This window comes from Rhipicephalus sanguineus, chromosome 1 (assembly GCF_013339695.2).
Source record: "Rhipicephalus sanguineus isolate Rsan-2018 chromosome 1, BIME_Rsan_1.4, whole genome shotgun sequence".
Classification (NCBI taxonomy): domain Eukaryota; kingdom Metazoa; phylum Arthropoda; class Arachnida; order Ixodida; family Ixodidae; genus Rhipicephalus; species Rhipicephalus sanguineus.
In genome coordinates this window covers 168,848,312-168,861,297 of record NC_051176.1, presented here as the reverse complement: position 1 = coordinate 168,861,297, position 12,986 = coordinate 168,848,312, and the positions used below count along the sequence as shown (strand labels likewise).

Sequence of the window (12,986 nt, the reverse complement as noted above, 5' to 3'; positions counted from 1 at the left end):
TTGCAACATAGCTTTAGGAGCACCGTATCGACTTCTACAAGCGAGGTGTTTACAGTTGCATAAAAAGATGGGAGAAGTATGTGTCCCTGGGTGGCACGTATGTATAGAAGGACTAATAAATCTGCAAAGTTTCGTTGCTCTCCGTCCACAGGAAGTAGGTCAGGGGAAATCTTTATTGAACGCCCCTCGTATCTATCTATCTATCTATCTATCTATCTATCTATCTATCTATCTATCTATCTATCTATCTATCTATCTATCTATCTATCTATCTATCTATCTATCTATCTATCTATCTATCTATCTATCTATCTATCTATCTATCCGCCTACGACTTTGTGCTCTCCTGGCCGTATCGTTAATCAGATGTATACCAAAATTGGTATGGGATAACATGATCGTATTACGAACATAAATAGCAGGTCATAACATGAAAATCATGACATGAATGTCATGAATAGCATGATTTACATTCCACGGCCTTGGCGCTCTCGCGGCCGTTCCGTTAATTTAATAAATACCAAAATTGGTATGGCGTGACAACAGTTCATGACGAACATAATGACAGGTCCTAACGTGCAATCATGACACGCATGTCACGTGCAGCATGATTTACATGACATGATCTCGGGCCGCTAGCGGCCGTTTAAATGAATGGATATATACGAAAACTGGTATGACGAGACATTTCTGTATGACGAACATAACTGACACGTGGTAACATGAAAATTATGACATGCTTGTCATGTACGAGATGATTTACATGCCACGCTCATGGCCCACTCGCGGCCGTTTCGCTAGATTGATATACACCAAAATTGGTATTGCGCGATGTGACTGTATGAACATGAATAACAAGTGGTAGCATGAAAACCATGACATGCATGTCATGTATGTCATGATTTACATGCCACGCTCATGGTGAATTCGCGGCCGTTTCGCTTGCTTGATATACACCGAAATTGGTATTCCGCACCCCGACTGTATGACGAACGTCACTGAGAGGTGGTGACATGAAAATCATGACATGCAAGTCATGTACGACATGACTTGCTCATGGTGCACTCGCGGCCGTTTCGCTAGATTGATTTACACCAAAATTGGTATTGCGCGCTGTTACTGCATGAAGAACATAACTGTTGGTAACATGAAAACCATGAAATGCATGTCATGTATGTCATGCTTTACATGCCATGCTCATGGTGCATTCGCGGCCGTTTCGCTACCTTGACATACACCAAAATTGGTATTGCGCGACGCGACTGTATGAGCAACGTAAAAGAGAGGTGGTAACATGAAAATCATGACATGCAAGTCACGTACGACATGAAATGCTCATGGTGCGCTCGCGGCCGTTTCGCTAGATTGATATGCACCAAAATTGGTATTGCGCGATGTTACTGTATGAACATGAATAACAGTTGGTAACATGAAAACCATGAACAGGCATGTCGTGTATGTCATGCTTTACATGCCACGCTCATGGTGCATTCGCGGCAGTTTCGCTAGCTTGATATAAAATTGGTATTGCGCGACGCGACTGCATGACGAACGTAAACAAGAGGTGGTAACATGAAAATAATGGCATGCAAGTCATGTGCGACATGATTTGCTCATGGTGCGTTCGCGGCCGTTTCGCTAGCTCGATATACACCAAGATTTGTATTGCGCGACGCGACTGTATGACAACCATAAATGCCAGGTGGGATCTTGAAAATCATGATATGCGTATCATTTACGGCATGATTTACATGCCACACTCATTGTCCGAACGCGGATGTTTCGCTAGACTCATATATATTTCGTTCGTCAGTGATGTTCTGCATCGTCTCGCCGCCTTCGCTAATATATGTCCGGCGTCGAAATTGGCTGGAGTTTCTTCCGACGAACAATTGCGGCGCGAGAGTGTTTCGTGAATACGCCGCCCAGTTCTGGCAATAGCGCAGCTTGAACGCTTTTATACTACGGCTTGCTAATGAGAGCAGCGTCACGCAAAAATGGAGGTTACAACGAGAAAAATACATAATAAAACAGCGCACACACACGAAGACAAAAGAAGTAGGAAAGAAAGCGCTCGTGTCGTCGGTTCTTTCCTTCTTCTTTTGTCTTCGTGCGTGTGCGCTGTTTTATGATGAAATTCTACCACCTCGGCCAAATAGCTACTTTGCTCGAGAAAAATACGATGCCGAGTGTACAAACAGCGGCGACACTTGCGCCTTTATAAATATTTTTCTTGTATTAATACAAGCGAAGCATCTGCGAGTTACAGATTTCGGTGGCGGCAGCGGCATACGTAGTGTAGTTCGCGAAAAACTCGGCGCCGACGAGTCTACAGAAATGCAGGTGTACGACAAGAGGCCCTCGAAGGTGCGCCGGTCGCATGCGCATTTGAATGCACCGTTTTCCAATAATTGATGCTCTCTCGATGGTGGGCTTGTTTCTGCCATGGAAATCCGATCTTTTATCGAGATCACTTGTCATTTCACGTTGCCAGCTTTCATTGTTGCCTGTCATTGTTGCATTTTGATCCCGGCCGCGGTGGTCGCATTTCGATGGAGGCGATATGCCAGACGCCCGTGTACTGATGTCTGTGCACGTTAAAAAGAGCACCAGATGGTCGAAATTTCCGAAGCCCTCCACTACGGCGTGCCTCATAATCATATCGTGGTTTTGGCACGTGAAATCTCAGATATTGTACTGCTGCATTTCATTGTTTAGAGCATGACCGTCGCTGTTGCCTGCAGCAACAGAAGTGCTGCGCTGCTAAGCACGTGTGTGAAGGTCCATTACCCGGCATGGAGGAAGGAAAAAGTTGGGAGGGAGCATTGCGCAGTGGGAAAGAAGGAAAGAAAAGCAGTAGGTCAGACACTCCCACGCCAAGCTTCGCTTGACCCCCCCATTTTCCCAATAGGGGAAGGGCTCCTACTTTTTATTTATTCTATTTCGATACACTCACTTCAGAACGCCCAATCGTGGAAGGTTACCGGAAAATAAAATCGTGTATGAACTTGCGAAAGTGCTTGTTCATGAAAGCAGAAGTTCAGGGGAAAATGGAAGCTTAAAGAGATGGAAAATCCTTGAACACGGGATGTCGCTGAAGCCGACGTTTCGACAAGCGGTCTTTTCGAGGCAGCAGGAGAAAAGACCACTTGTTGAAACGTTGGCTCCCCCCGTGGTGGTCAAGGATTTTTCGTCTCTCTTTCATGAGTCCATACGTTTCGCCAATTAACCCGGTCCTGCGCTTGCTGCAGCCACGTTATCCCCACACGCTTCTTAATCTCATCGGCCCAACTAACTTTCTGCCCCCCCCCCCCCCTCTCACATCCTTGCCTCCTCTTGGAATCCTCCAGTCTGTTACCCTTAATGACCAGCGGTAATCTTGAGGTTCGCGCTACATGCCCTGCCCATGCCCATTTCTTCTTGATTTCGACTAAAATGTCAGGCAGCTGTTATGTGCTTTGTGGTCCTTAACACCCGTTTGTTCCCTAACCCACTCTGCTCTCTTGTTGTCCCTTAAGGTTACACCTATAATTTTCCTCTCCATGGCTCGCTACGTCCTCCTCAATTTATGTTGAACCCTCTTCGTAAGGTTTCTACTCCGTAAGTACAGGCAAGATGCAGCTGTTATGTATACCTTTCACTTGAGGGATAGCGGTAAACTACCATTCATGATTTAAGGATGCCTGCCAAATGCGCTTCACACCGTGAGAAATAAATAAATAAATAAATAAATAAATAAATAAATAAATAAATAAATAAATAAATGATGTGTAGCATCGAGACTGGCTGTAATTTGCTTTTATGGGGAATTTTGGCGCATGCAAGAGTATTATGTGAACACGGGCCTGGCTCGTGAATACGGGCTACGGAACTTGTGCGCATATTGCCGCGAAGCATATTGTCAGGAAGCAGTTTTTACGTTAGACTGGTTCATGAGAAGTATTATGAACGAAAAGTCAGGGCTAACTTATTCGCGAAAGCAGCAAGAAAGCTTTTAGGAACCAAGTGCTTCATGAACCTGGCCCCTGCCCAGGCCTGTATTCCCATGATGCTTCGTATACTGAAATGGTTCGTAAAAGCTGATCCCAGCAAAGTGGCACGAAAAACATGACGAGCAATGATGGCTGACCAATGACAATGCTTCACAAAAGGAAACATTGTTACAGCGCAACTCTTAGGCGCCTGTTCCTGGGTTGAGCGTCGTTGGCCCTCGCCGTAACCGAGCGAACGAGCACAGCGAGAGATCGCCTGGCCTATAGAGCCACGCGACGCAGTTCTTTTGCCCTGCAGTTCGCGCCGCCTGAACAGAAAACAAAGAAAAAAAATTATAAAAAATAAAAAAATTAAAAGAAATAAAAAGGAAGAGCTGTCTGTAACCATACACGCACATATATATCTCAAATTATCTGCCTCAACATATCGCGGAATGAAAACACGCGTACAGCTGCGCTCGCATTCGGCATTAGGGAGTATCGTAATCTTCGGTAATTTTTAAAAAAACAACTTTCCATTCGTAACAGTAGTTCGCCCTTGATTGTTCGCCTTCGCTATCTACATGCTAAATCACGATTGACCCACGCCTGTTGCCGCAGCCAGATCTTGCAAATGAAGCGCAACCTGAACACCGACCCAGAGGCTGGATTCCTAAAGTTTTTCATTCCTAAGTATTTCGTGGCAGTGACTAATCAATCTTACTAGTCATGCGTTAGCTATCACGATAGGTCAGCGTCTATTCATAGGAGGATATTAAGATACAAACTCGTTCTGTGAATTACGGTCCCAGGGTACGGATTCACTGATTCACACGCCACGGTGATTCGCGAGAACTGACGCCGGCGAATTATGATGGCAAGCACTGAATAAGAGAAGGCAGCGTACCGATGAAAAGCGCCTCCAACCAAAAAGAATTAAAAAAAAACAAAACATTCCGGGCATGGGTTCAGGACCTGCGTTCACAAGGCACTTGATAAACGTGATAATCGCCCCTTGTCGGAACAAAGGGTTTTGGGGCCTTGGCCGAATCCGTCGTCAGCAGAGAAGGTTTTGAAAGCATTATTGCGCTTCTTGCGGTCAACTGGCCTTAGAGACAGACTCTAAGCAGTGTCGTATTCGTTCCCCCCTTTTTTTCTCTTTTTTTTTCATTTTCTTGCTCTCCCTTATTTTTGTAACATCCCTCTTCTATCATCTTTTATCCCCCTTACCCCTTCCCCCACCACAGGGTAGCCGGCCGGTCTAAGGACTGGCTAACCTCCCTGTCTTTCCGCTTGTTCCTTCCTTCCTTCCTTGAGCATGAGAGCCTGGCTAAACAAGAAGGAGCGTACAAATCCCAGCAGCCGAATGGCGAATGTATAGCCTCCCTCATTTTTAATACGCGCAGCGCACAGATCAATCTCCAACGCGAACGTCGTCTGCAACGCTGCTTTTTTTTCGGGGATTTAACGCCCGCCCCGTCATCTCGACTGGCCTCTTTAAGGAATTAAAAAGTAAGAAAACAAGAGAGTCGAGAAGAAAAATATGCGTGCGACTAAAGTAGCGGTATACTGATGTAATTTCTATTTTCTATTCCTGATACGGCAGCCCCGCTGATGCGCCAGGAAATGATGAAAAAGAGAATGCGGTCTCCTCGTGATGTTATTCCACCTAAGAGACAGCTGCTAGCACGTGCGGCATTAGTGTTGCGAGCGAGCGCTGGGATAAAAAAAAAATATAGGAAAAAGTTTCGTGACGTTGCTATCTATGACTGTGCGCAATGCGGCACCGCGGATAACAAACACTCCGTTTCCTTACGAAGCAAACGGCGTAGCAGACGACGCTTGCATAGGAGATTGCTCTGCGCGCCTGCACACATTATCTTTCGGTCTTGAATATTATCACCGTCGTGAGGCGCTGACATAGCGTGCGGTCGAGGCCGGCTCAACACGGTTAAAAATGTGGGACGATGTACTCATTGGTCAATTACGAGGCTTTTCCTTAAAAAAAAAAAGAAACAGTGAATTTGAGCCCTCATGGCATCGTCGTTTGGCTGAGTGGCCTCAAATTAGGAGTTATATAGCTGTGCCAGTCCTCCGCGTACTGCGTCTTTCGCTCACGTCAGGGTATTCGGTACAATTAGCGGAAAAAAATAAAGATTTGTTTTTCTTCGCACACGCATTGCACGTAATTATGCTGTCTAGAGTCAACGCTTGCGCTCGAAAGTTTATCGATCTGGCGGTTGCGTGCAGTGACTTGGTCTTTGTTTATACGTACACATCAGGCTTGCAGCCGTACAGACCCTACAGACAAAGCGTAGCCCCCGTACGGGAAGACATAACAAAGCCTGAAAATCCAGACTAAGCACTCGCTGCCTCACATGTTGATCTCAATCTTATGAACAATGCTCGCAGGAGACGTGGTCTGCACTTGTATGCAACGTGTTGCTTCGAAAGTCGTATGTATGAAGCGAAAGAAAAAGTGGACTACGGCAAAAAATGTACGGTTACATTCATTACGCCAGATTAGGTAATGAAGCCAAGTGAACAGTGCGCGCGACTTGCCCCTGACAGGTTAGTCGACAAAGCAGTAAGTGTCACACATAAGATGCGGACCGTTGGAGCAACGCAACCTTACGACGGAACGCACTGCGTCGCAGTGCGTTCTTTTAGGGCATATATCGCTCGTAGACGAGCAGGACCACTTGCGCATGCGGGTAATGGCAAGTGTTGCTGCATATTGCGCCACACGGAAGCGTCTAGCCCGTCGCATCCAGCACACACCATGAGTTTGTCAGTGTATGTGCTTCGACGGTACATTGCAGCTCGATGCCCATGTAATAAATATGTGGGGTTTTACGTGCCAAATCTACGATATGGTTATGAGGCACGCCGTAGTGGGGAGCTCCGGAAATTTCGACTATCCGCTGTTCTTTAGTGCACTGACTTCGCACAATACACGGGTCTCTAGCTTCTCGACTCCAGCGAAATACGACCGCCGCGGCCGGGATCGAACCGACGATTTTAGGGCATGGAGGAATAAAAAAAAAAAAGAAACTAGGAGGGAGCGTCGCGCGACATTTTTGAAGCCCAGCCAAAAAAAAAAAAAATGAAACAGGGGCATGCTGGGAAATGAGCACCTCCACGTGATAGGCAAGCGGTGAGGTTTAGGCGTAGCGTCTCTGAGGCCATTAACCCACGCATTTTCTTCCATGGCGGCGTCGATGGCTGCATCGTATCTTTTTCCCGTTCCTCCGTGGAGGCATCATGGGACGCAATATATACGTGCTGGCTCCCGCAGCTGGCATTATTTCGCGAGTGCGTCCGTGGCGCATTGGACGCTCTTTCGCCTGTGGTCATCTCTATTTGCCACAACCAGCCACAACGTTCTCGTTCAAATCATCGAGCAGGCAAGACGCGCCCCGGAATGCACATACCATGAGGTGCTGTGTGTTAAGGTGCACGACCGTCTCACGTGCAAGTTTGACACCACTAGGAGGGAAAAAAAGCTATTCGTTACGCGCGTTGATCCCGTGCGCGCGTGTGAAGTATTTCATGCCCCCTTTTAAAAGGGAGGACACAAAAGCCCTTTCAAATCGGCAGGATCAATAAGTATGACAAGCAACGTCTAGGGAACGAGCGACCGAAATCAATGCACATTGACCTCGACGCACCAAGCTCACCGCGGCAGACTGCCGATGTTTGTCAACGTGCTTCGAACGCGGTGTCAGCTAGAACCTACCGTGAACCAAACAAGGCTCACTTCCCAGCAGGCAACGCACCAAAGACCAAGAGGGAAAGGAGAAACGACGGGGGAGCGTCTTCAGAGGAGGTTGGCTTGTGGAAGCTAGGCGCGCTCCCTCCTAAATTTTTTCTTTCCTCCATGTTTTCGGGTCTCGATGCGTATGTATTTACGGCCGCCATTTAAGTGCGATTTCTTAACGGTAAAATGAACAATCCGAGAAGTCATCGCCTTGCAGAACCCCATAAAATGGAATTAGCCTTCGCAGGCGGCTATGCCCAAGGAGGCGGATATTCATCGCACACCGAAATACAGTGGTCACGAATTAACCAAATAATTTAGTTATACGCATTGCGTTATATTTATTTCAATGCGAAAATCGGTCTGTTGAACTGTCAGCAGGCTGTCTTCAACACAGTAAGGCATTTTTATACGCCCCCTAGAATGAGAGCCTTCTCAGGGCTGCAGTGATTGTGATCAGGGCGAGAGCTTAACGGGACATACAAAAAAAAAGATAAGAAAAACCCAGATAAGTCGCTCACACGCTTGCTGCTCAGGCAGGGAAGGCACCAATACAGTAGGCATTGTTAAGCGTGCTGTGTTGCTGCCTTATTGCCGTTTGCCGGTCACTAGCGGAACATCGAAAGGTAATGCTCCGGAAAAGCGCTTAGCGAGAAGTGGCAAGCGAAGCCTTCTGCAATATATTTGGACAGCACTACCATGCAGAACGCTGGCTTGCCGTGCGTCTTCGCGTTGATCAAAACTGTGGCTCGGAGGACCAGCTCGCTTCGCCGGCTCAAGAGTAAGTCGGCGGACCAAAGCAATCTAGTGCTGCTCTAATTTGGTTAAGGATACGAGTAACCTAACTTCTGACTTTTAAGGTCCATCAGGGTTGACATTAGGTCGTTATAAAGCAAAAGCTGTTCCTTGCTGCACAAAAGAATCGGCGTTCATGCCTCAAAGCTAGATACGATTTGAAGCAAGTGTACAAGTAGAATTTAAATGAGAATGAATGAATATGAACCCATGCACAAGGATGCGAAACAAGCATAAGATGAACGGATGGACGCGCTATATAAAAAATACATGAAATCCCGCTGGCTAGCTGTCTTGTGCTGCATTGTTCTTCCTTGTGGTCGTTATGTGCCGAAGGACGCGAATCGTATGGCTGGTCTTTGTCGCTAATGGGACTCTGTTTACGGAGAATGGGACTGCTACGCGCATTGCGCATGAGCTGTGCAACACGACTCGAAGAGGGCGTCCATAGCGCGTGCTTGCGTGCCGACGGTAAACTGCTACAACCGCAGGAAGTGAAGCGGGGCGCGTATGATTACCGCTGTTGGCAGCGTCGGCTATTATTAATATGTTTTGATGCTTCGCGCAGATAGCTCTCAAATCCACGTGGATGGTAATGAAGATCTTTGAAGTCTGAGTATCAGTTAGTCGTGAAGAAGAAACATCGATATCCGTATCAAAGCCTTTCGCCATCGGAAAGGTCTTGTTGCTACCATCCCTTACAAAAACGTATGTAGACATTCTGTAGACTGTCAAAAATGGATTTAGACAGTCTATAGACTGTCTAAATTTATTTTTGTAAGGGATGGCAGATAGTTTATGTAAGTACTATAACGTAAATTACGTTGAGGTGTGAGCTTGCAATTTTTTGAGCTGATTGTGACAGTGGGCATGATCGGTTGTGTTCGCATGTTAAACGTAATGTAAAGGAGCCGGGCTCCATAATGAACGAAAAGCCCAATCACAATGGCCAAACTGTTCGCCGACTTTATGCGTCGTTATGTTTGCCTGAGCAATTTCTTGCCCTAGATTATTTTTTTTTGTATGAAAAAATAAACAGTAAAATCTCATGTAACTGCTAAGCCTGGTTCTCTGCAAACTGAACCGAGTGTCCACGCGCCGTGATAGCTAAGCAGGTAAGGTGTCGTCCTGCTGAGCTCGAGGGCGCAGGTTCGATTCCCGTCCACGGCCGCATCATTTTAATGGGAGCGAAAGGCAAAACCAGCCGTATACTTAGATTTAGCTGCACGCTAAAGGACCTCAGGTGGTCAAAATTAATCCAGAGTCGTATTCCTCGTAATTATATCGTTGTTTTGGCGCGTAAAACCCTGAATTTATCATTATTACCCAGCGTGATCCGAGATCATGACTTGTGATTACATAGCAGCTGCTATGTTCTCCCGTACTTGCACGTCCAGATTCACTATTCATGAATATTTGGTAGCTTTACATGCGAATGGTTAAGCTGCGTGTCACCGGCTTGACCGAAAACGGCCGGTGGGATCTTGAGGTGAAGAGACAGCGAAGGCCTATGAATGCAGAGTGCGGTGCAGACATATTACAATGGGTGCACAACTTCTCTAGTGAAATGTCTTATTATCATCATTGAGATCATGTACTGAGATTGACTGAAGTGGTATTCACTGATTCACTGAGACTGCTGAAGTTTCGTCACGCTTACTTTGGAGTTATAAGTATATAGCGGAGCAGCGATACACAGACCACATTTCTCAACAGACCGCTGGTGTACCTTACCAAGATACCAGTCGAATTAACGTCACCAGCTGATCTTATGGTCAGCGTCTTTTCTTTTTTCTTGTACTCGCAGTACCCTTAGGCGTGCAATTAAAAAAGCAAGCGTGGTCACGTCGGCGAACAACACTTTTGTGCATCGTGCTGTACCCACTCAGCAGCCGGGCGCGTGCTGCAATAAAACAAGCCCCTGGCGGGTCTGCAGTACCCGTCAACTTACAGTGTTGATCTGTGCGCACGTTTGTGTTGGATGACTGCAAGTGTCCTTTCATCGATGTTTTCTATCATTGCAATATTTGTAATGGGTTCTGACATTCGGGACCACGGAATTCTAACGCTGGTAACTCGATTCCCGTCGAGGACAACGCTCCACAACTGTAAGATCGCAACGCCGACGCTTGCCTCTCCTCAAATAGCACACGAATCCGAAACAGTTGGAAACGCTGCACTCGCGAGCTCCCCAGCCGTATGCGAAAAATACTGCTGGTTTCCTTTTTTTCCTCTCACGCGCATGAAACTTGCAAGTGTGTTGACTGATTAATTGAAACAACATTACTGGCGTCCTGCGGGACGCGCCCTAGCGCGCAGCGGGCGACTCCCACGTCGAGATCGCCAGGCCAAGCCTGTCGGCCGCTTCGCGGGCCTGTTGTCTGATTGTAAGGACAAAAACATTAGAACACGATAAAAGGTTACATAAAAGCAATATCGGAGACCTCAACTGAGCGCGTCATTATGCTACAAGTTCTCATTAAGGTAGTGTCTATATTGCACACCAGTTTCGAGCATGCTCGCGGACGCTTGTCTTGACCACTTACAAGGTACAAAACACAGTATAGACTAAATATGAAAGCCACTAAAGAAACGGTGGCGCGATGCGGAAGCGCCTGTCGGCGGCTGAAATGCGTTGCGAGCTCGCGACAGCAGCGGAAATGCAAGTGTAAGAACGAGTGCACTTACCTCAGACACCTTGGTATGGCAGCCCATGCCAAACATGATGGATACCAGAATGCCGACGATCAACCAGTCGTGAATAATCTTGATTAGCGGGTACTTGACCGGACTGGCTTCCAAGCCATCCGTAAAGTTAGTAGAGTTGGAAAAGTTGCTATCTACACTCATATTGAGCATGACAGTTGTGGCCCAAGTCGACGCCGGAAAAAAAAAAGCACCTGCTAAGAGGGTTCTAAAACGGCGCGATTACTTTCTCGGCACGGTGAAGATGAAGAAGGGCTGACAGTTGAGTGCGGTGAACACGTCTAGAAAGTGAGGTCGTTCCGCTCTATCAATACTACTCAAGTCCGTTCGTTGGTCCTTCTCCTAAACAAACGAGTAAGAACGTTACGTGTAGAGAGCACCGCGAAGTGATAACGCACTGTTCAATATGTGTTTGTTCTGGACGCATCCAAAGTAAGCACGACAGGAAAAAAAAAAGCAAGCTAACCTTGAGCGTTGGCAGACGCGCCTCTCTCTGGCACCGAGTACACCTCCGGGAAAAGGCGCATGACGTGAATGCTAGATGAGCTGCGGCAATTAGTCTCGAAAAGCTCGCTCATTTAATGAGAGGGAGAAAAAGAAAGAATTTATGTTTGCCTACAATTTATCGGTAGTAGCAAATTAGTGGACTCTATCGGAGAAGCGAACGAGAGCCTCGTAGGTGAACGCGGGCAGCGGTCGGCGCACATCCGTAGCACGAGTGAAAGAGCGCGGGCTGTAGGAGCTGTTGTGCATGAAGCACGGCACGCAACTTAGTTCGGGATGCGAGCGGCGTCAGCAAGAAAAGCCGGTGCGCCAGGTCTTGACGGGAGCGCGCCGAAGAGAGGACTGCTGCCTACGGGAATGTCACCGCATCAACGATGCCGGCAGTGGGGCAAGCTGCGGTGGAGAGGGAGGAGCGCACTCGCCACGGGAAAGTGAGACAAACAGTCCGTAACGCTCCGGCGCTGCTTTGGAAGGGAGAAATCTCCTTGTTTCTCTCACAATCAGCAGGCGTTACTGGCGTTACCTCACTGGGAGGACGCGCGGCCGCTCATCCGGGTAATGGACCGCTGCTCGGACCGTCTGGGGCCGCGTCAAGGTCGGATCGGAGGCCGCCGAAAGCGAAAGGACGAGGGCAGGTGACGTTGCCGTCTTCGCCACGCCGGCGATTATGGGGTCAAAGAGGGTGCGATGTCCGTCTAAGTTGTACAGCCGTCAATCGCCACCGTATGCCGGGGCTCCTGAGCTCAAAAAAAGTTATAGGGTTCAGAATTCTTGACCATCGATTGTTTTTGGACCAAGTTATCGTAGACGCTTTGCCATACGGCACCAAGCTGTCACTCGTTGTAGTGCGATAGCCGTATAAATTACGCTATATGGTTTGAACAGTACCGTAGCCAGAAATTTATTTCGGGGGAAGGCGGGGGGGAGGGGTTCAACCATACTTTATGTATTTTCGGGCGTTTGTTTGTATGTGTGCCTGTATATATACACATGCAAAATTGAAAGATTTAGGGGAGGAGGGGGAGGTTTGAAACCTCTCCTAGCTACGCCAGTGGGCATATATAAACTCAAGATGGCAGTATATTTACGATTCAATTGAGTAATGGAAAGAAAAGTGGTGATGACGCCCAAAAGCAACACCTCGGTGGTGGGAGACGCCAAAAAGAACAAAACGGACCGGCAAGGTGAATGGAGTAGATGACGGTGCGTGAAGCGGTTAGTCGCAGCGGGAGGGACACCCGGTGATTGCG

General features: G+C 47.5%; 1 protein-coding gene across 1 annotated transcript in view; it reads right to left on the bottom strand.

Moving 5' to 3' along the window:
- The window catches only part of LOC119401966 (ileal sodium/bile acid cotransporter), a 114,709-nt gene extending 102,617 nt beyond the window's left edge, over positions 1 to 12,092 (bottom strand). Inside the window, exon 1 of the mRNA XM_037668998.2 lies at positions 11,215 to 12,092. Within this exon, the coding sequence (XP_037524926.1) occupies positions 11,215 to 11,385 (171 nt within the window). The 5' untranslated portion in view covers positions 11,386 to 12,092. The remainder of the gene's footprint in view (positions 1 to 11,214) is intronic.
- Positions 12,093 to 12,986: the final 894 nt, after the last annotated feature.